At 38.1% G+C, this 23,732-nt stretch overlaps 1 protein-coding gene across 6 annotated transcripts in view; it reads right to left on the reverse strand.

Moving 5' to 3' along the window:
• The window catches only part of Lrp1b (LDL receptor related protein 1B), a 2,121,147-nt gene that overhangs the window by 79,987 nt on the left and 2,017,428 nt on the right, over positions 1-23,732 (reverse strand). For 5 of the 6 annotated variants that reach the window (XM_063284873.1, XM_063284870.1, XM_063284872.1 and 2 more), the window contains 2 exons: positions 15,697-15,920; positions 7,733-7,839 (listed from right to left, as the gene is read on the reverse strand). In XM_063284873.1, the coding sequence (XP_063140943.1) occupies positions 7,733-7,839; positions 15,697-15,920 (331 nt within the window). Of the gene's footprint in view, positions 1-7,732; positions 7,840-15,696; positions 15,921-23,732 lie in introns of those variants that run through there. The other variant, XR_010064783.1, reaches the window with a different exon arrangement.

The raw sequence follows: 23,732 nt of genomic DNA on the forward strand, positions 1-23,732 counted from the left end.
CACTTAGATGTAATTTTCATGTATAAATATTTATGACCATAAAGAATATTGATAATGTTTTGGAGTACTTTATAATGTTTGATATATAGAATATTATTAGGATAAACATTTTATCATTAAGGCCATAGCTGATGGAGTACCAACAACTGTCAAAACCTGACATTTCATAATGGTGGTGATTTTTGCAATAGGAGATCTGGTGGTACACTATTTGATAAGAGGGTAGACTTCTTTTTTTTTTTTTTTTTTCGAAGCTAGGGACTGAACCCAGGGCCTTGCGCTTGCTAGGCAAGCACTCTACCACTGAGCTGAATCCCCAACCCCTGAGGGTATACTTCTAAACCAACTACATACAGGCATTACCAAACTGCACAGAGATGGGTTTATATGTATTCCATTGGCTCACCTAATTGATACTGTCTTTAAAGAATAAGCCATAAATTAATGAACTGTAGGTCAGATATTTAGATATTTGACTCTGAGTGGATAAAAGAAATGTAACATATCTATAAAACTGCAACATATAAAAAACAAATATATACACATGGATACAAAGAGACTTTATGATAACTACTCATTTTAATATATACCTGACATGGAAGTTAGAATAAATGTTTATGTATACAAGGAGAAAATAGAGAAAAATGCAACAAAAGAGGTCTAGAATATCAGCAATACATGAACAGCAAATGTACTTGATATTAAGTATCTCAGTAGCTATATTTACACAAGTACATATCTCGAAGTTTATAGTATATAGACACATGAAAATACAGAAGAGTAGTTCACAGTATTCCATTATCACTTTCTATTGGGTGCTATTTGTGAAAGCTAAATTAGGTTCAGAACATACCACCAGCTGCAAGAGAACACCAGCTGCAGCTTTACCTCCCCTCTGTGCATTCTTATTGTGAATCTCACAGACCTTCCTGCTCTCAGGCCCTGCTTTGTCCCAGCCCCCAACTCCAGCAAATATCCCTTACTGGATCACAGACTACAGCTGCCTGAAGACCAGATAAGCTGCACCTAGACCTCCACCACTCTCTATAACCCCAGGGTCTATTCTCAGTGTCACCCTTAGTGCTACAGCAGAACACCGACTGCAGCTTCTCATCCCCACTTTGCAGGCTTATTATGGATCCTATAGATCCCCTCCATGTCTTCCTGTCATGTCTGATTCCTGTGGCACAGCCTCCTGTCCTGCAGCAAATATCCCCTGTTCAACTACAGGCTGTACCTACCAGAAGACTGGATAGGCTACAACCAGACCTCGTTCACAATCTCTATTACCCCAGATCCAATTCTCTGATGTAAGCAGAACGCCAGCTTCAGCCTCCCCTCCCAACACCCCAAACCACTTATGAATCCCCCTGCCCTTTCCTTCCACCTTGGCAATGTGTCCCAGACTCCAACAGCAGCAAATATCCTTTGCTCAAACACAGGCTAGGCCTACCAGAAGACCAGCCTTAAAACCTCTAGCAAGCATCCCCCCATGAATACACTATTAGGACACACAAGTAAAACAGGAACGCTCGGCCCATGCACTCTCTGAAATCCTAGAGAGGAAACAACCCAGGGAACAAAACTCAAGACAAATGCAAAATCAGCATCTACAATCACCCCTAATACAGATGCCAAGATTACAGCAAAAGAAAGCAATCAGTAACAGCCAGAGAAGCATGTCTCCACCAGGGTTCAGTTATCCTACCACAGCATGTCCTGAGTAATAGAACATAGCTGACGCATAAGAAAAAAACTTGAAGAGGAAAGGAATAAATCCCACAGAGAATACTGAAAAAGAAAAAGAAAAGAGAGCTGAAAGAAACAATTAAACTGTTAAAGACATGAAAATAGAATAGAAGCAAAAAGGAAAACATAAACTGAGAGTATCCTAGGAATGAAAAATTGAGGAATGAGAACAGTGACAACACAATACACAGGATGATTGGAAGAGAGAATTCCAATCATTAAAGATATGTAGAAGAGGGGTTGGGGATTTAGCTCAGCGGTGTAGCGCTTGCCTAGCAAGTGCAAGGCCCTGGGTTCGGTCCCCAGTTCTGAAAATAAGAAAAAGAAAAAAAAAGATATGTAGAAGAAATGGATGCATCAAAGAAAACGTTAAATAAAAAAAATCCTGCCACAAAACATCCAAGAATTCTAAAACAATATGAAAAAATTGATACTGATAAATAGGAATAGAGGAAGGAAAATACCACACAACCACTAAAACCCAGGAAATAGCTTTATTTCGGCCTGTGTCTTTTACTGGGGCAGATTATCAGCTTGTTTGCTCCCTTGAAGACACCAAAGTCTGAGGGCCTCCCAGGATATATGCTGTATGCAGGGCGTAAGGTAAGGGATCCTCTCAGACAACCACAGCAGGTAGAAACCCTGAGGATCTCAGTGGACTCAGAAGCCATCCTCACCCTCTCCCTCTCTCAAACTACACCCTTTTTCTGGCCTGTGCCTACACCTGGGGAAGGTAATCAGCTTGTCTGTTCCTCTGAAGTCCTTATAGTCTGAAGGCCTTCCTGCATATTTACTGCACCCAAGCAACAGAGTCCACAATCTGAAGATCTCCTAGTAGATCAGCTGTACCCAGGGCAAAAGACTCCAGAAAAGCATGCCTCTCTAAAGACCTCAGAATCTGAAGGTTTTCAAGAAGCTCAACTAAAGTCCTCTGGGCCACAGGAATCCAAGAAAACCTGCAACAACCCAGGGACACAGGAGGCAGTCTCGAGACAGCGAAACCCAGGCCAACTAACAGGAGAAATAACCAGATAGTGAGAGGGAAGCTCAAGACCATAAGCAAAAGAAGCCAATATGCTTTGGCATAAGAACTCAGTTCTCCCACCATAGCATGTCATGGATGCAACAACACACCTGAAAACCAGGATGCCAGCCTAAAATCCTATCTCATGAAGGCAATGAGTCCTTTAAGGAGAATATACATAACTCACTGAAAGAAATAAAGGAAAACAAGTAGAAGCCCTTAAAGAGAAAACAGGCAAATCCTCAAATTGCTTAAAGAAATATATAGAACACAATGAAACAGGTGAAGGAATTGAACAAAGCATATCTATAGTCACATGATCTTTGACAATGAAGCCAAAACCATTAGATGAAAAACAGACAGTATATTCAACAAATGGTGGTGATTCAAGTGGTGGCTAGCTATAGAAGAATGTGAATTGATACATTCTTATCTCCTTGTACAAACCTCAAGTTAATGGGATAAAGGAATTTCACATAAAACCAGATGCACTGAACCTATTAGAAGAAAAAGTGGGAAAAAGCCTGGTACAGGAGAAAATTTTGTGAATACAGCACCAATGGCACAGGCTCTAAGATCAACTATAGATATATTGGATTGCATAAAATTGAAAAGCTTCTGTAAGGCAGAGGACACTGTCATTAGGACAAAACGGCAACCAACAGATTGGGAAAATCTACTAATCCTACATCTTATAGAGGGCTAATATCCAATATATACAACAAACTCAAGAAGTTAAACTGCAGAGAGCCAAATAACCCTATTAAAAATGGGGTAGAGAGCTAAACAAATTATTCTCTGCTGAGGAATTTTGAATGGCCTAAAAGCACCTAAAGAAATATTCAACATCCTTAGTCATCAGGGAAATGCAAAATAAAACAATCCTGAGATTCCACCTCACACCAGTCAGAATGGCTAAGATCAAAAACTCACGTGACAGCAGATGTTGACGTGGAGAAATAGGAACACTCCTCCATTTTTGGTAGGATTGCAAGCTGTTTCAACCACTCTGAAAATCATTGTGAAGGTTCCTCAGAAAATTGGACATAGTACTCCCTGAGGACACAGCTATACCATTCCTGGGCATATACCAGAAGATACTCCACCATATAACAAGGACAAATGCTCCACTATGTTCACAGCAGCCTTATTTATAATTGCTAGAAGCTGGAAACAACTCATATGTCCCTCAACAGAGGAATGGATACAGAAAATGTGGTACACTGTGGAGTATTTCTCAGTTATTAAAAACAATAACTTGATGAAATTCTCAGGCAAATGTATGGAACTAGAAAAAAAATCATCCTGAGTGAGGTAACCCAGTTACAAAAGGACAAAGGACTGATATCTAAAATATATAAAGAACTCAAGAAACTAGATATCTGTAAGTCAACTAATCCAGTTAAAATATAGGGGTCAGATATAAATCGTGAATTCTCAACAGAGTAATTTCAGATGGCCATAAAGCACAAAAAGATGTGTTTACCATTGTTAGCCATGAGGGAAAGGGAAATCAAAATGATTCTGAGATTCTGTCTTTTCAGAATGGCAAAGTAAAATAAAAATACAAGTGACAAATTAGGCAGCAAAGAAGGAGAAGCAAGGAAACACTCCACCATTGCTGGATGGGAGGGCAAATATTTACAGGCACTTGGGAAATCAATAGGGTGGTTTCTCAAAAACAAATTGAGAATCGATCTCCCGCCAGACTCAGCTATACCTACCATTCCAGGGCTAAGCATTCCCTACTATGCCACAAGGACACTTACTCAACTATGTGCAGAGCAGCTTTAATTCATAATAGCCAGAAACGGAAAACATTCCAGATGTTCCTCAACTAAACAATGGATAAAGTAAATGTTTATTTACACCAAGGAATATTATTCAGTGTTAAAAAATAAGAGCATCATGAAGTTTGCTGTCAAATGGATGAAACTTGATAAAAATCATCTTTTGTGAGGTAATCCAGACCCAGAAAGACAAAGTTTATATTCATTTATAATTAGTGATTAGTCACAAAGTACAGGATAACCACATATATTAGCTCATAAACACACACCATAGCCATGGCAACTCTTATAAGGACAACATTTAATTGGGGACAGCTTACAGGTTCTGTGGTTCAGTTTATTGTTATCAAGGTGGGAACATGGCAGTATCCAGGCAGGCATGGTGAAAGAGGAGCTAAGAATTCTACATCTTCATCTGAAGTCTGCTAGCAGAATACTGACTTCCAGGGTGCTAGCAAGAGGATCTTAAAGCCCATACCCCTAGTGACTCACCTACTCCAAAGGGCCACGCCTCCTAATAGTACCAAACCCTGGGCCAAGCAAATATAACCATTATACCATACTATAATCCACAGACCCAGAGAAGCTAAGTAAACAGGAGGACTCAAGGAGGGAAGCATGAACCTTATTCGAAGGGGAAATAAAATAGACATCAAGAGTGACATGGGTGTGGATGTGTGAAATGGGAAGTGATGGGATTAGGTAGGGAAAGAATGGAGGGAGAGAGTACTAGGACAGAAAACTTGAATGGGCAGAATCTCAGAGAGACAAACTAGAAACCTAATGCAATGCAAGTTCCCAGGAATCACTAAGGATGAACCCAGCCGACACTCCTAGCAATAAAGCAATCAAGGTTGAGCTGCCTGCCTTCTGTAACCAAGCAAGACATTAACTGCAAGGACTGGGATACCAACCAAACCACAATACTTTCAACCCATAATTTGTCTTGTCTACAAGATATGCTATGGTAAAGTTGATTCAAAAATTGTATGAGTAGCCAATGAGTGTCTGTTCTAGCCAGATACCCATGCCAGGAGAGGGAGCTGACCTCTGACATTGCATGGAAGACCAGGAACTAGAGGCTCAAAAGACCAGCAAAATACAATAGAACCAAAATTGACTGAAAAATATCAATGAAATGATTCCTATACTCTGTTATCATCACAGATTGTTTCCTATCCCAATTGTTATCAGAGAGGATTCACACAGCAACTGACATAAAGAGATACAGAAACCCACAGTCAAACTTTAGACAGAGCTTAGGAGGTCCTGCAGAAAATAGAGAAGAAATTCTGGAGGAGCCAGTGGTGTTAGAGGCACCACAAGGGAACATAAAGAACCAACTAGTCTGTACTCATAGATGGTCACAGAGAGTGAACTGACCACCAGAGAGCCTGCATGGGATTGACTTAGGCTATCTGTTTATAAGTTATAGTTGTCTAGCTTGGTTATGCAGGACCTGTCTCTGAATGTGTTGGTTCTTCCAGTCTTAATAGGAAAGGGGAGGGAGACTAGTCTTACTGCAAGTCGATGTGTCGTGATTGGTTGATATCCGTGGAAAGCTTGCTATTTTTTTGAAGATAAAAGAGAAGTGGTTGGAACTGCAGGGAAAAGAGTAGGTGGGGCCGAAGAGAGGAAAGAGGAAACTGTGGCTAAGATGTGTAAACCAACCAACCAACCAACCAACCACCCACCCACCCATCCAACCAACCAACCAACCAACCATTTCCTCTCATAATTTGTTTCTGGCCAGAATATTTTATCATAGCAACACAAAGCAAATCAGGTAGTCAGTACTCTTGGAGGTTGTGGAAATGTAGGAACTTGGGAGCAAGATTTTCAAGGTTACACATGGTCCTTGATCATTTCTTTCTCTCTGCTTCACTTCTTCTATTGGGTAAGCAGTATAAGAAGCCCTGCTAACACCATGTTATTATCCATTATCTCATATGCAAGCAATGCTTTTCACTAGCAAGTTTTAAAACCCTGAACCAAAATTACCTTCTTTTTTGTGTCAGTCATACTGAACAAAATCTAACATAGTTGGCTGTCTCTATGTAGATGACTTCTTAAGCAACAAATTATAAATGAAGTGCTGTAGAATCAGAATAAAATAGAATCCCAAATAACTATTCATCCCATAATGTTTTTCTTTTCTAAATAGTTATTATAACTGTGTAAAATTATTTAAGCATGCACCATAATTTCTACTATGGCATAAGTTGGAAAACAGCTGGCACATGCTTTATGAGCTTAGAAACTTTTTCTTCAGTTCCAGAAGCACGTGGTACTTGACTGACAGATATATGATGAGACACTGAATCCTTCAACCTTCTTTATGGAATTCATAAAGAATAAAAACAGTAGAGTTAAATGCAATTCATGAAACAAATTCAAAGTCAAAGAAATGTAACTCCCAAATTTATTTTAAAGTACAAAAGAAAACCAAGCATAAATAAAAATCAAAATAAATCATGCACATGAACCACCATTCTGTTCTTTTACCCGGAGTGCATGGAGTAGCATGGGTGGCACAGAATCTTTGGTTTCCTACAGTTTGTAAATATATTATTGTTTAAACATCAAAGCTTGATATGGCAACGTATTGGGACGTTCAGTGGGCATTCAGATAAAGGATTTGAAGGAACCAGAAGGAACCATAGAAAGGAGAAAAGGTTGTGTTGAAAGAGCAGGGTCAGGAATCCTAGATAACACTAGGGAAAAACAGGACACCAATAAAAAGAACCAAATGTAAAGTACAGGCATTATGAAAACTGGCCTTTACAGAAAGTAGATTGCCACCAACTTTTGAACTTTCAGTTCATTTCTAGTGGCATCTTCCATAAATATTACCTTATATCTCAGTAACTTTAATATATATATATATATATAGTTTGGATTGCTGGGATCAGTCAAAATTTTACTCACTCAAGAACTTAACTTTGGTGGTTTTCAAATAAAGCTCTATAATGTAGCTATCAGCATGACAGTAACCTGACTTTTGGGTTGATAAACTGAAATATAAAAATGTTAATGTTAATAATACCATACTTCAAATTATTTTGTCTTCTTATAATATGGTTCTTTCCTGAATAAAACTAGGAAAACCTCTTAATCTAGTATGGTTAGTATCTTGCTTCATGTTTAATATGTACTGAATATGTCATACCTGTGGGTCTCTGCAAGTGTTTTTGTACTAAAATCCTCCGCAGAGTGCCATCCATGGCCGCCTCTTCTATATGGGAGTGATCCCCAATTACAGTCCAGTACATCATCCTAAAGAGTGTAGGTCAAGAAGATTAATTTGGATATAATGCTGTGAAAACAGTCTCCTTCATTTAACAGTATCTCCTCAGATCACATGTGTGAGAATAACCCAGTCCCCTCATTAAGCAGATTCCTGATCCAACTTGAAAACTTTACAATGTCCAACTTAAAAACAGAGTTTTGCAAATCATTATTTTAAATAAACTGTTACCCAAATGTAAATTTAAAGAGATATAATACTTAACAATGTACATCATAGCTTTTTATTTGTTATACTATCTTTAGTTCTGAAAACTCTTTAAAACCTACAGAACACGGTATCTATCACTTGCAAGTATCTTTTTTATTTAGTGACAGATTATTTACTTGAGATTTTCTTATAGTGATAAATTATTCAGCTAATTATGGAGTATTTCAATAATAAGTGGGTAAAGGAGTAAAATGAAAACTTAAAAGACAACTGATATGAAATCGGAAGGGGGGCATGGTGAGGAAGGGGGATAAAAAGGAGTCAGAATGGAAAGTGGGGTATCAAAATAATCAAAATACTTTGTGTACATGTGTAAAATCCTGAGAGTAGATAGAGGGGGACTGAGAGGAGTTGAGGGAGGAAACCTATTTGTGATGTGAAAGACGAATCTTATTTTCAACAAGGTAATATAAAGTTAAAGTCATTGGAATGCCTTCCACTCACCCCCCGGAACCCCAAATAAAAACCAATGGAGTACTATTTTCTTTTTTTTTTTTTATTAACTTGAGTATTTCTTATATACATTTCGAGTGTTATTCCCTTTCCCGGTTTCCGGGCAAACATCCCCCTCCCCCCTCCCCTTCCTTATGGGTGTTCCCCTCCCAACCCTCCCCCCATTGCCGCCCTCCCCCCATAGACTAGTTCACTGGGGGTTCAGTCTTAGCAGGACCCAGGGCTTCCCCTTCCACTGGTGCTCTTACTAGGATATTCATTGCTACCTATGGGGTCAGAGTCCAGGGTCAGTCCATGTATAGTCTTTAGGTAGTGGCTTAGTCCCTGGAAGCTCTGATTGCTTGGCATTGTTGTACTTTTGGGGTCTCGAGCCCCTTCAAGCTCTTCCAGTTCTTTCTCTGATTCCTTCAATAGGGGACCTATTCTCAGTTCAGTGGTTTGCTGCTGGCATTCACCTCTGTATTTGCTGTATTCTGGCTGTGTCTCTCAGGAGAGATCTACATCCGGCTCCTGTCGGTCTGCACTTCTTTGCTTCATCCATCTTGTCTAATTGGGTGGCTGTATATGTATGGGCCACATGTGGGGCAGGCTCTGAATGGGTGTTCCTTCAGTCTCTGTTTTAATCTTTGCCTCTCCCTTCCCTGCCAAGGGTATTCTTTTTCCTCATTTAAAGAAGGAGTGAAGCATTCACATTTTGATCATCCGTTTTGAGTTTCATTTGTTCTAGGGATCTAGGGTAATTCAAGCATTTGGGCTAATAGCCACTTATCAATGAGTGCATACCATGTATGTCTTTCTGTGATTGGGTTAGCTCACTCAGGATGATATTTTCCAGTTCCAACCATTTGCCTACGAATTTCATAAACTCGTTGTTTTTGATAGCTGAGTAATATTCCATTGTGTAGATGTACCACATTTTCTGTATCCATTCCTCTGTTGAAGGGCATCTGGGTTCTTTCCAGTTTCTGGCTATTATAAATAAGGCTGCGATGAACATAGTGGAGCACGTGTCTCTTTTATATGTTGAGGCATCTTTTGGGTATATGCCCAAGAGAGGTATAGCTGGATCCTCAGGCAGTTCAATGTCCAATTTTCTGAGGAACCTCCAGACTGATTTCCAGAATGGTTTTACCAGTCTGCAATCCCACCAACAATGGAGGAGTGTTCCTCTTTCTCCACATCCTCGCCAGCATCTGCTGTCACCTGAGTTTTTGATCTTAGCCATTCTCACTGGTGTGAGGTGAAATCTCAGGGTTGTTTTGATTTGCATTTCCCTTATGACTAAAGATGTTGAACATTTCTTTAGGTGTTTCTCGGCCATTCGGCATTCCTCAGCTGTGAATTCTTTGTTTAGCTCTGAACCCCATTTTTAATAGGGTTATTTGTTCCCTGCGGTCTAACTTCTTGAGTTCTTTGTATATTTTGGATATAAGGCCTCTATCTGTTGTAGGATTGGTAAAGATCTTTTCCCAATCTGTTGGTTGCCGTTTTGTCCTAACCACAGTGTCCTTTGCCTTACAGAAGCTTTGCAGTTTTATGAGATCCCATTTGTCGATTCTTGATCTTAGAGCATAAGCCATTGGTGTTTTGTTCAGGAAATTTTTTTCAGTGCCCATGTGTTCCAGATGCTTCCCTAGTTTTTCTTCTATTAGCTTGAGTGTGTCTGGTTTGATGTGGAGGTCCTTGATCCACTTGGACTTAAGCTTTGTACAGGGTGATAAGCATGGATCGATCTGCATTCTTCTACATGTTGCCCTCCAGTTGAACCAGCACCATTTGCTGAAAATGCTATCTTTTTTCCATTGGATGGTTTTGGCTCCTTTGTCAAAAATCAAGTGACCATAGGTGTGTGGGTTCATTTCTGGGTCTTCAATTCTATTCCATTGGTCTATCTGTCTGTCTCTGTACCAATACCATGCAGTTTTTATCACTATTGCTCTGTAATACTGCTTGAGTTCAGGGATAGTGATTCCCCCTGAAGTCCTTTTATTGTTGAGGATAGCTTTAGCTATCCTGGGTTTTTTGTTATTCCAGATGAATTTGCAAATTGTTCTGTCTAACTCTTTGAAGAATTGGATTGGTATTTTGATGGGGATTGCATTGAATCTGTAGATTGCTTTTGGTAAAATGGCCATTTTTACTATATTAATCCTGCCAATCCATGAGCATGGGAGATCTTTCCATCTTCTGAGGTCTTCTTCAATTTCTTTCCTCAGTGTCTTGAAGTTCTTATTGTACAGATCTTTTACTTGCTTGGTTAAAGTCACACCGAGGTACTTTATATTATTTGGGTCTATTATGAAGGGTGTCGTTTCCCTAATTTCTTTCTCGGCTTGTTTCTCTTTTGTATAGAGGAAGGCAACTGATTTATTTGAGTTAATTTTATACCCAGCCACTTTGCTGAAGTTGTTTATCAGCTTTAGTAGTTCTCTGGTGGAACTTTTGGGATCACTTAAATATACTATCATGTCGTCTGCAAATAGTGATATTTGACCTCTTCTTTTCCGATCTGTATCCCCTTGATCTCCTTTTGTTTTCTGATTGCTCTGGCTAGAACTTCAAGAACTATATTGAATAAGTAGGGAGAGAGTGGGCAGCCTTGTCTAGTCCCTGATTTTAGTGGGATTGCTTCAAGTTTCTCTCCATTTAGTTTAATGTTAGCAACTGGTTTGCTGTATATGGCTTTTACTATGTTTAGGTATGGGCCTTGAATTCCTATTCTTTCCAGGACTTTTATCATGAAGGGGTGTTGAATTTTGTCAAATGCTTTCTCAGCATCTAATGAAATGATCATGTGGTTCTGTTCTTTCAGTTTGTTTATATAATGGATCACGTTGATGGTTTTCCGTATATTAAACCATCCCTGCATGCCTGGGATGAAGCCTACTTGATCATGGTGGATGATTGTTTTGATGTGCTCTTGAATTCGGTTTGCCAGAATTTTATTGAGTATTTTTGCGTCGATATTCATAAGGGAAATTGGTCTGAAGTTCTCTTTCTTTGTTGTGTCTTTGTGTGGTTTAGGTATAAGAGTAATTGTGGCTTCGTAGAAGGAATTCGGTAGGGCTCCATCTGTTTCAATTTTGTGGAACAGTTTGGATAATATTGGTATGAGGTCTTCTATGAAGGTTTGATAGAATTCTGCACTAAACCCGTCTGGACCTGGGCTCTTTTTGGTTGGGAGACCTTTAATGACTGCTTCTATTTCCTTAGGAGTTATGGGGTTGTTTAACTGGTTTATCTGTTCCTGATTTAACTTCGATACCTGGTATCTGTCTAGGAAATTGTCCATTTCCTGAAGATTTTCAAATTTTGTTGAATATAGGTTTTTATAGTAAGATCTGATGATTTTTTGAATTTCCTCTGAATCTGTAGTTATGTCTCCCTTTTCATTTCTGATTTTGTTAATTTGGACACACTCTCTGTGTCCTCTCGTTAGTCTGGCTAAGGGTTTATCTATCTTGTTGATTTTCTCAAAGAACCAACTTTTGGTTCTGTTGATTCTTTCTATGGTCCTTTTTGTTTCTACTTGGTTGATTTCAGCTCTGAGTTTGATTATTTCCTGCCTTCTACTCCTCCTGGGTGTATTTGCTTCTTTTTGTTCTAGAGCTTTTAGGTGTGCTGTCAAGCTGCTGACATATGCTCTTTCCTGTTTCTTTCTGCAGGCACTCAGCGCTATGAGTTTTCCTCTTAGCACAGCTTTCATTGTGTCCCATAAGTTTGAGTATGTTGTATCTGCATTTTCATTAAATTCTAAAAAGTTATTAATTTCTTTCTTTATTTCTTCCTTGACCAGGTTATCATTGAGTAGAGCATTGTTCAATTTCCACGTATATGTGGGCATTCTTCCCTTATTGTTATTGAAGACCAGTTTTAGGCCGTGGTGGTCCGATAGCACGCATGGGATTATTTCTATCTTTCTGTACCTGTTGAGGCCCGTTTTTTGACCAATTATATGGTCAATTTTGGAGAAAGTACCATGAGGAGCTGAGAAGAAGGTATATCCTTTTGCTTTAGGATAGAATGTTCTATAAATATCCGTTAAGTCCATTTGGCTCATGACTTCTCTTAGTCTGTCTACATCACTGTTTAATTTCTGTTTCCATGATCTGTCCATTGATGAGAGTGGGGTGTTGAAATCTCCCACTATTATTGTGTGAGGTGCAATGTGTGTTTTGAGCTTTAGTAAGGTTTCTTTTACGTATGTAGGTGCCCTTGTATTTGGGGCATAGATATTTAGGATTGAGAGTTCATCTTGGTGGATTTTTCCTTTGATGAATATGAAGTGTCCTTCCTTATCTTTTTTGATGACTTTTAGTTGGAAATTGATTTTATTTGATATTAGAATGGCTACTCCAGCTTGCTTCTTCTGACCATTTGCTTGGAAAGTTGTTTTCCAGCCTTTCACTCTGAGGTAGTGTCTGTCTTTGTCTCTGAGGTGTGTTTCCTGTAGGCAGCAGAATGCAGGGTCCTCGTTGCGTATCCAGTTTGTTAATCTATGTCTTTTTATTGGGGAGTTGAGGCCATTGATATTGAGAGATATTAAGGAATAGTGATTATTGTTTCCCTTTATATTCATATTTGGATGTGAGGTTATGTTTGTGTGTTTTCATTCTCTTTGTTTTGTTGCCAAGACGATTAGTTTCTTGCTTCTTCTAGGGTATAGCTTGCCTCCTTATGTTGGGCTTTACCATTTATTATCCTTTGTAGTGCTGGATTTGTAGAAAGATATTGTGTAAATTTGGTTTTGTCATGGAATATCTTGGTTTCTCCATCAATGTTAATTAAGAGTTTTGCTGGATACAGTAACCTGGGCTGGCATTTGTGTTCTCTTAGGGTCTGTATAACATCAGTCCAGGATCTTCTGGCCTTCATAGTTTCTGGCGAGAAGTCTGGTGTGATTCTGATAGGTCTCCCTTTATATGTTACTTGACCTTTTTCCCTTACTGCTTTTAATATTCTTTCTTTATTTTGTGCGTTTGGTGTTTTGACAATTATGTGACGGGAGGTGTTTCTTTTCTGGTCCAATCTATTTGGAGTTCTGTAGGCTTCTTGTATGTCTATGGGTATCTCTTTTTTTAGGTTAGGGAAGTTTTCTTCTATGATTTTGTTGAAGATATTTACTGGTCCTTTGAGCTGGGAGTCTTCACTCTCTTCTATACCTATTATCCTTAGGTTTGATCTTCTCATTGAGTCCTGGATTTCCTGTATGTTTTGGACCAGTAGCTTTTTCCGCTTTACATTATCTTTGACAGTTGAGTCAATGATTTCTATGGAATCTTCTGCTCCTGAGATTCTCTCTTCCATCTCTTGTATTCTGTTGGTGAAGCTTGTATCTACAGCTCCTTGTCTCTTCTTTTGGTTTTCTATATCCAGGGTTGTTTCCATGTGTTCTTTCTTGATTGCTTCTATTTCCATTTTTAATTCCTTCAACTGTTTGTTTGTGTTTTCCTGGAATTCTTTCAGGGATTTTTGCGATTCCTCTCTGTAGGCTTTTACTTGTTTATTAATGTTTTCCTGTGCTTCCCTAAGTGTGTTCATGTCTTTCTTGAAGTCCTCCAGCATCATGATCAAATATGATTTTGAAACTAGATCTTGCTTTTCTGGTGTGTTTGGATATTCTGTGTTTGCTTTGGTGGGAGAATTGGGCTCCGATGATGCCATGTAGTCTTGGTTTCTGTTGCTTGGGTTCCTGCGCTTGCCTCTCGCCATCAGATTATCTCTAGTGTTACTTTGTTCTGCTATTTCTGACAGTGGCTAGACTGTCCTATAAGCCTGTGTGACAGGAGTGCTCTAGACCTGTTTTCCTCTCTTTCAGTCAGTTATGGGGACAGAGTGTTCTGCTTTCGGGCGTGTAGTTTTTCCTCTCTACAGGTCTTCAGCTGTTCCTGTGGGCCTGTGTCTTGAATTCACCAGGCAGCTTTCTTGCAGCAGAAAATTTGGTCTTACCTGTGGTCCCGAGGCTCAGGTTCGCTCGTGGGGTGCTGCCCAGGGGCTCTCTGCAGCGGCAGCAACCAGGAAGACCTGTGCCGCCCCTTCGGGGAGCTTCAGTGCACCAGGGTTCCAGATGGTCTTTGGCTTTTTCCTCTGGCGTCCGAGATGTGTGTGCAGGGAGCAGTCTCTTCTGGTTTCCCAGGCTTGTCTGCCTCTCTGAAGGTTTAGCTCTCCCTCCCACGGGATTTGGGTGCAGAGAACTGTTTATCCGGTCTGTTTCTTTCAGGTTCCGGCGGTGTCTCAGGCGCAGGGGTCCTGCCGCTCCTGGGCCCTCCCCCACGGGAGCCCAGAGGCCTTATACAGTTTCCTCTTGTGCCAGGGATGTGGGCAGGGGTGAGCAGAGTTGGTGGTCTCTTCTGCTCTGCAGCCTCAGGAGTGCCCACCTGACCAGGCGGTTGGGTCTCTCTCTCACCGGGTCTGGGAGCAGAGAGCTGCTGCGGGCCGGGATCCGCGGGTGTGGGGGAGTACTATTTTCTTTCTCATTTCTTTCTCAGGTATGAAAGCCCAGGCTAACACCAAGCTCCTTATATAGATGAAGCTGTCCTTGAACTCTAGATCCTTCTATATCTACCTTCCAAATGCTAAAATCACAGGCAGTGCTCAGTAACTGAAAGGAAATGGTTTTCTCATTTAGTGGATATCGTATTCTACAATCCTAATAATTGGATTATTTTTTGATATTTAAGAATTTTATTTAAAATTTACCTCTTCTTTTCAACACTAAATGGAGGATTTTCATGTAATATCATAATAGGATATCTTCAGATTAAGTAATCAAAATGTAAAGAGATTTAAGTTTGATGATGTCTTCATATTTTGTTATCCTTAATCTTTAAGGTCCTTTTAATATATTTAATGTTTTATATTCAATAGATTAAAAGTAGTTGTCATGTTATTACCATGTCAATTCCACTGTTTGTAATCAATGCACATAAAAACAGAGATAAGGAAAGAGATTCTCATACATGTAGTAAATTGATAATATGAAAAACATTTATAAAAAATATTTGCTGTCAATATTTTAAAAGGGAACAAGTTCTGAGAGAGCAGTATGGAGATTTCCAGGTCTCACAAATATGCTTCACCTTGAAAAAAATTGCAGAACACAAACTATAAATATCAGTATTCATTTTATATTGAGAAACAAAACCACCAAGCCATCAACCTACCCTCTTTTAGGATTTACAGCAATAGCATAGGGCTCGCCAGCCATATTTGTTAAGAGTCTGGTGCAGTTGGGGCCATTGAGCTGTCCTACATTGATTGAGTACCTCAGGCTGGTCCAGTGAGTAGTATAGTAGCTGAACCAGTGCATTCTGGAATGATCAGTCCAATAAACATTTCCTGTAACCCAGTCAACAGCAATGTCTCGGGGCCTTTTAAATTCAGGACACTAGAAGAAGAGAAAAGAAATACACCACAGTATTTTTAGGAGAAATTTGCATCGTTTTTTGTGTCTACATATTGGAATTGTAAAGTTTCTTGGGGTTATTCTAGATACCATTACTTGATTTTTTGAAGCATTACAGAGTCAATGTATCCATTAAGAAATAGAAATATCTTCTCTTCTTAACTTCTGCTTAATGTAACACATAATATACCCATATCTTTAAGTGAACCAGTTACCAATGTCTTTATTGATGGATGTAATTTCATTTCATGATGATATACAGATTTACATAGCATTTTACTATTTGTATCCATATGAATCGATTAGAATTTTAGGCCATTACAATTAACATGGTAAACATTAATATACATGTCAATTAGAGCATATCCATTCAGTTTATATTTATTCAATAATAGGATATATAGCTAAAATTTTTTTTTCAAGGACTTTGACTAAAACATATTTCAGCAATGTGAGAGAACAGGGTTTTCTGGGTTTCAGCCATATAGAATTGACTTTAACAATAGAAAAAAAAGGTAGGATAAACAAACAAATTAACATGGGAAAACTTTCAGTATGTTTTAAAGTAAGTAGCAATATTTATCGGAGAGCTTGACTATTTTAGCTTTACAGAGTTATGAGCTAAAAGTAAAATTATTCAGGGAAAGTGTTAGCAAAATATATATTCTGAAGCCTTTAGTTAACTTTATCACTTTTAATGGAACTAATATAGAAATTAATTTGACATGGCCAGGTTTATTTTGCGTGACCAGGAGGAGAAGGGATCCCTAGAAGTATCATATAAAGAAGAGAAACAATTATTTCATGTTAATACTGTTCTGACAGTGGAGAAATGCTATTTTAACATGTAATAGGCTTTTGGATGATTTAATAATGAACAAAAGAAAGTAGTTATCTCAAATACACACACACACACACACACACACACACACACACACACACACAGAGGATCTAAAAACAATAATTCCAAGGCCCTGTTTCCTGCTGACTAGTAATTCCTAAGAGAAAGGAAGTTGCCTTCAATAAACCATGGGTCGCAGAAGTAATTTTCCCCTTGTGATATCAGGGATTCAGCATGAGTGAAAAATATGCATTACTTTAACTGTTTTAGTTTAGATTATCAGAATATAAAAGTACATATATCACCATATAGCAAATCTATTGCTTGTCAGTATTAACGAGCAATCTTACTAACATGAGAAACTGGGTATTAACTTGCTGTTATACACTTACTATGTTGCTAAACATGCACAAGCAGAACAAACCTTTATTGTGAAGGCAGTCTGTTGCCAATCCACCTTAACCATGAGAAAATATTTTCTATTCCTTTTATCATATTTAAATATAACAAACTCAAATTCTTGTCTTAATAATGTCACTGCCAAGAGTATGGAAATTTCATGTAACTTCCTACTTTTTGAAATTTGTCCCTTTGTTTAACTTGATTTGTGCTGAAAGCCTGATTGTTCATTAATTTTACATGTGTAACTTTGAGCCACTGTCATCTATGAAATTGCATCCCTCACATTTAAAGGAATAAGGATGCCATGTTTAGTGATACTTTCCCCAGATAAATGTTTTGACTGAACCAGGAGTAAATTCTTTAAGTACAAATCAAACTTAGTTCAAATTTCTAGTATAAGGTAAATGTCTAGAAAACTGAAACGGGCTGACATTTATTTTAAACACAAGGGATCCTGGTAGAGTGATACATATAAATCCATTCTGAGATAGTTGTTCCTGTTTTGTTTAAAGCCCTTAATTCTTTGATAAAGTTTCTGAGTGATTCTTTATTTTGTGTTCATTGGGGTCCCAACTAGGTCATTTTCATTTTCATTTAAGAAAATTCTATGGGGCTAATGGATAAAGAATTTCTTTGTGATTATTTTGGACCTTCTCATTGTTTGTGGTTTTATGATGGTATCCATCCTCACAGACTTCTGTTGTTGGTTCTGTAATCCTGTTTCTAAATCAAGGAATGCTTCCTGTTAGACCTACTAAAGCTGAATACTGTGCCAAAGATGGCTATATTTAATTAATTAAAACTGAAATGCTGTTTTAATTAATTAAATATAGCCATCTTTGGCACAGAATACAGCAAATATAGAGGCGAATGCCAGCAGCAAACCACTGAACTGAGAATAGGTCCCCTATTTAAGGAATCAGAGAAAGAACTGGAAGAGCTTGAAGGGGCTCGAGACCCCAAAAGTACAACAATGCCAAGCAACCAGAGCTTCCAGGGACTAAGCCACTACCTAAAGACTATACATGGACTGACCCTGGACTCTGACCCCATAGGTAGCAATGAATATCCTAGTAAGAGCACCAGTGGAAGGGGAAGCCCTGGGTCCTGCTAAGACTGAACCCACAGTGAACTAGTCTATGGGGGGAGGGCGGCAATGGGGGGAGGGTTGGGAGGGGAACACCCATAAGGAAGGGGAGGGGGGAGGGGGATGTTTGCCCGGAAACCGGGAAAGGGAATAACACTCGAAATGTATATAAGAAATACTCAGGTTAATAAAAAATTATAAGCCCGTGGGAAAAAAAAATAAATAAATAAATAAAAAAAAAACTGAAATGCTGATAACATCAGTAATAATATTAATTCTCATAGACTGATGGTAGCAAATTAAGCATGTTATTGGAGACAATGATTCATAGCACTTCATTTACTGATACAACAGATACACCTTTATTTACAGAAGGAGAACAAAGTAGAGGGCACTCCATTATTATTCAAGGGCTTTCATAAAAATATAATAACGCAATGTTGTCATTTCCTTCTACCCCTTTAAAATTCCCTAAAACCTCCCATATACATCTTCTTTTTGTCTTTAAAATAAATGATTTTCTCAATTATTATTGGCACGTGCTGCATATATATTCCTGAACACATAAATATAAACTCCTTAGTCTGTCTAAAATTAATTATATGAACATTTTCATGGCTGATCATTTGCTATGTACCTCCCAGTATAAGACAATTTCCCTCACTTTCAGTATTCCCCAGTTTCCTATAGTTCTTTTTGTTGGGTTGGAGCCTCATGGAATCACAAGAATTTTAGATGATATTACCCATAGACAAGTGACTCATAGTAAATAGATCTTGAAAAATGAAGAGGAAGAGAAAGCTCTTGCTACAATTCTAATTTTTTGTGATAAATAAAAAAATAGGAAAACGTGGTTATTTAAAATGAGTCACAAAGACAGGAAAGAGAATTGCCTGGGAATACAGAACAGCCTAGCATCAATCACTTAATCCTAAAAAGAAAGAAAGAAAGAAAAGAAAAACAAAACAAAACAAAACACAAAAACAGAAAACAAAAACAAATCATGTGCCATATGAAATAGGACAAAAATTGTTCATTTGTTCCTTACACCAACTAACAGGTCAAAACCAATGACTCCACAGTGACATGTTTCTTTTGGGAAAGTTTAAGCAAGTATTCATTCTGACAAAGTTTTCATTAATATTATTGCACAACTTTGAAGACATTTGTTGACTGACATCTTAAGAAAACTTAAAAGGTCTTTATCCTGTTAAGATTTCTAAATACACAGCTAAGTTAGGGGCCTGTCAAAGTATTAGTTGAATAAATGAATTAAATCTTACAGAAAACTGACAGCTTAATTGTTACAAAATTGGAAGTTACCTCTTTAATTTTAAATTTTCTATACTAAGCTTACTAGTGTGTGCTATCTGTCACAATTCTAGGTGCAGTACTAAAGATATTTCACTGAATATATTTGATTTAAAGTAGAAACTGAAAATACCTAATTAAAGTTGAGTTCAATCATTGAAATTCTGGAAACCATGATTTTTTTAAAATGTTATAGTGACCTATATATTTTAAGAAAATGTAGTCACCTATTCTGTAAAGTCACCTCATATTAACCTACCTGTACCACATTAAGCTGTAAGACTTATTGTATTCTCAGGTTCAGTATGAGACAAACATATATTAGAAACATGTAAGGCAACTGACATCAGACATAGAACCACAAATAGAACTTTACAAGCACAGGTCTCAACACAATTGTACATTGTTAATAATTTGAAAGGCAATGATAGTATATTATCCACTTCTACCTCTTGCCAAAGTCACCAGAAATTTTCTCAGCAGAGAATTACCTAAATGTGCATCAGCACATATAACTTGTCTATATAATCATAAACTTAGTCAAGGAATTCAAGTAGTTTAAAGAGGATATAATGAGCTAAATAAACTTAATGATAACAGTAATAAATGCTTTGATAATGCCCACAAATCACAACCATATGTGTGAATGAAATGATGAAGACAATTCAGGATTTGAAAGCTGAATATTGTAAAGAAATGAAAATACTAAAGAAAATTCAAAGCTAAAATGGAGATTGGATTTAGTAAAATGAATTGAGTAGAAAACAGAATATCAGGACTAGAAGATTAAGCATAGTAATTAGACTGCACAAAAGAATGACAAAAATTTAAACACACATAAACACACACACACACACACACAGAGAGAGAGAGAGAGAGAGAGAGAGAGAGAGAGAGAGAGAGAGAGAACATGAAAGAAATTGTAGGTGCCAATAAAATAGCAACCATATAATTACAGACATAAATGAGGTGGAAAAATCCAACGTCAATAGAATAAACTTCAAATTCAATTAGATAATGGAAGAAAACATCCCAGAATTAAGGAAATACATACATATATAGATAAAAGAAGCAGACAAAACACCATTCAAACAAGTCAAAGAAAAGTAATTTCCTTTAGAATAGTATAACTAAAATAATAATTATATAGGAAAAATAATATTAGAAAATGCAAGAGAGAAAAAAGTTACATATAAAGGAAAACATATCAGAATATCATCTGATTTCTTAGTGGAACCTTTGAAAGTCAAAAGAGTCTAGAATTACAAACTCTAATATATCATGGCTATCAAGCTAGAGTTTCATACCCTTCAAAACTCTCTGCCATAGTTGAGGATACAAGCTTTCCTTGTGATATAAACAGGATAAATGATACCTGCCCATGAAACTATCCCTACAGGGAATATTGCAAAGAATACTTAAGACTAAAGAGAGAAATATGTTTAGGCAAAAGAGTATAGAAAGAAACAAAACAACATTATTGTTATCAAACACAAAGAATAGGAAGGCAGAGATATAAACCAGTTTTTTGTTTGTTTGTTTGATTGTTTGTTTTTACAGAATACCCAAGATACAGTCCACAGAACTCAAAAATGTCAACAAGATGTGCCCACGTGAGGACACCTCGGTCTCCTTTGGGTTGGAGGAGAAAGCATTCACAAGGGGAAAAGGAGGGAGGGACAGGGGAGGAAAAGGCAATTGGGGTAAAGGAGAGGGAAACATGATCTGATATTGAGTGGGCAAAAAGGACTGAAGCCCTGAGGGCCAGCAGAAAGAATGGAAACAGGTGACCTAGGAAGGAAGGAGGTTGGGAGGACCCTCCAGAATGTACCAGGGATCTGGGAAATGAGAGAATCTCAGGAATAAAATGGGGGACTCTAAGATGAAATGCCCTACAATGGGGACTCAAAACTCTGACCCATAACTCTGCCTGTTTGAAAGAACTGCAGATATGGAAATGGAGAAGAGCCCGAGCAAAAGAAGGTCCAGCAACAGGCCCAAAGTAGGATTCAGCTCAACTGGAGGCCAAAGATGTAACAACATTACTGAGGTTATGGGGAGTTCACAAAAAGGGACCTATCATGACTGCCCTCCAAAAGACCTAACAAGCAGCTGAAAGAGTCCGAGGCAGATATCAGAATCCAACCAATGAACAGAAGCTGCTGACACCTGAATTAGGGAAAACCTGGAGGAAGATGAGGAGGAGGGCAATCCTGTAGGAGGACAAGCAGTCTCAATTAACCTGGACCCCTCAGGTATCTGAGACACTGGATCACCAACCAGGCAGTATACCTCAGCTGATATGAGGCTGCCAACACATATATGGCAGAGAATTCTTGGGTCTGGGTTCAGTCAGAGAAGATGCACCTTCAAGAGACAGGAGGCTCCAGGAAGTTTAGAGATCTGTTGGTGTAGGTGAGGTGGGGACATCCTTATGGAAATGGGCAGTGTGGGAGGAGAGGTATAGGATGTAGAACAGTCGGAGGGTAGACAGGGAGGGGAATAAAGTCTGGAGTATAAAAATAAATAGAAAAATGAATAATTAGATTATCATCAATACACACTTTTCAAAAATAATGCTAAGTACTGATGGTCTAAACTCTCCATTCTCAAAACACAGGTAAGTTGAACTAATTAAAAAACAAAATTCATTGTTCTGTCTTTACAAGAAATTCAACTTAACTTTAAATATAGGCCCCATCATAAGGAAAAAGATCAAGTAAAGTTATCTCATAAAATTGAAACAAGGAACCAAATAGCATTAATATGATAATATCTAATGAAATTTTCAAACTAATCAGAAAAAATATAAGGTACCTCATTCTAATAAAGTAGTTCAATCAGAAAAAATGCATCTATCCCTCAAGAGAACAGAAGCCCCAGTGACCTTAGAGTTCTGGTGGTGTGGGTAGGGTGGACACAGGGGGGGGAGAGGAGATATGGGAGGTTGGACCAGAAGGGGAATAAAATCTGGAGTGTAAAAATAAATAAATAAAAGAACTAAGACTATGTACAATGTACATGAGTGCTTTACAAGAGATTATCTATAAAACTACTGTGTGTAATAAATATATATTAGTAAATGTATTTTTAGACAAGAAAGAATAATACCAAAGTGCCTATGAAAAATCCCTATACAGCCAATCGTACTCTAATACCAAAAAAAAAAAAAACAGATTAAGAAAATATACTACACACACACACACACACACACACACACACACACACACACACACACACACACTAATGGGGGGAAAGGAGGGAGTGAGGGGAGGAAGAGAGAGACAGAGAGACAGACAAAACTATAGCACAATTTTACGGATGAGCGTTATCTTAGTTGGGATTTCCTTTGCTGTGCAGAGACACCATGACCAAGTCAACTCTTATAAACAGCAACATTTAACTGGGACTGGCTTACAGATTCAGAGGTTCAGTTCATTATAAAGGTGGGAAGCATGGCAGCATCCAAGTAGGCATTGCTCTGGAGGAGCTGAAGAGTTATACGTCTTGAACATAAGGTAACCAGTAGAAGACTTTCTCACACATGACAAGAAGGAGGGTCTCAAATCCCAAACCCAACAAGGCCAAAACTACTCCAATATCTCCTAATAGTGCAACTCCCTTGTTCAAGCATATTCAAACCACCACAAGCATCAATTGAAAAATCCTCAGTCTTAGACAGACTAACCAGAGGTCACAGAGAGTGTATCCAAGTTAACAAAATCAGAAAATGAAAAGGGAAACATAACGACAGAATCTGAAGAAATTAAAACATCATCAGATCCTGCTACAAAAGCCTATGTCTAAGAAAATGGGAAAATCTGGAGGAAATGGACAATTTTCTAGACAGATACCAGGTACCAAAGTTAAATCAGGAACAAATAAACCATCTAAACAACCAAATAACTCCCAAAGAAATAGAAGCAGTTATTAAAAGTCTCCCAACAAAAAGAATCCAGGTTCAGATAGGTTCAGTGCAGAATTCTATCAGACCTTCATAGAAGACCTCATACCAATACTATCCAAACTATTCCACAAAATTGAAACAGACGGAGCACTACCGAATTCCTTCTATGAAGCCACATTACTCTTATTCTGAAACCACACAAAGATCCAACAAAAAAAGAAAACTTCAGACCAATTTCCCTTTTGA

Source organism: Rattus norvegicus, chromosome 3 (genome assembly GCF_036323735.1).
Source record: "Rattus norvegicus strain BN/NHsdMcwi chromosome 3, GRCr8, whole genome shotgun sequence".
NCBI lineage: Eukaryota > Metazoa > Chordata > Mammalia > Rodentia > Muridae > Rattus > Rattus norvegicus.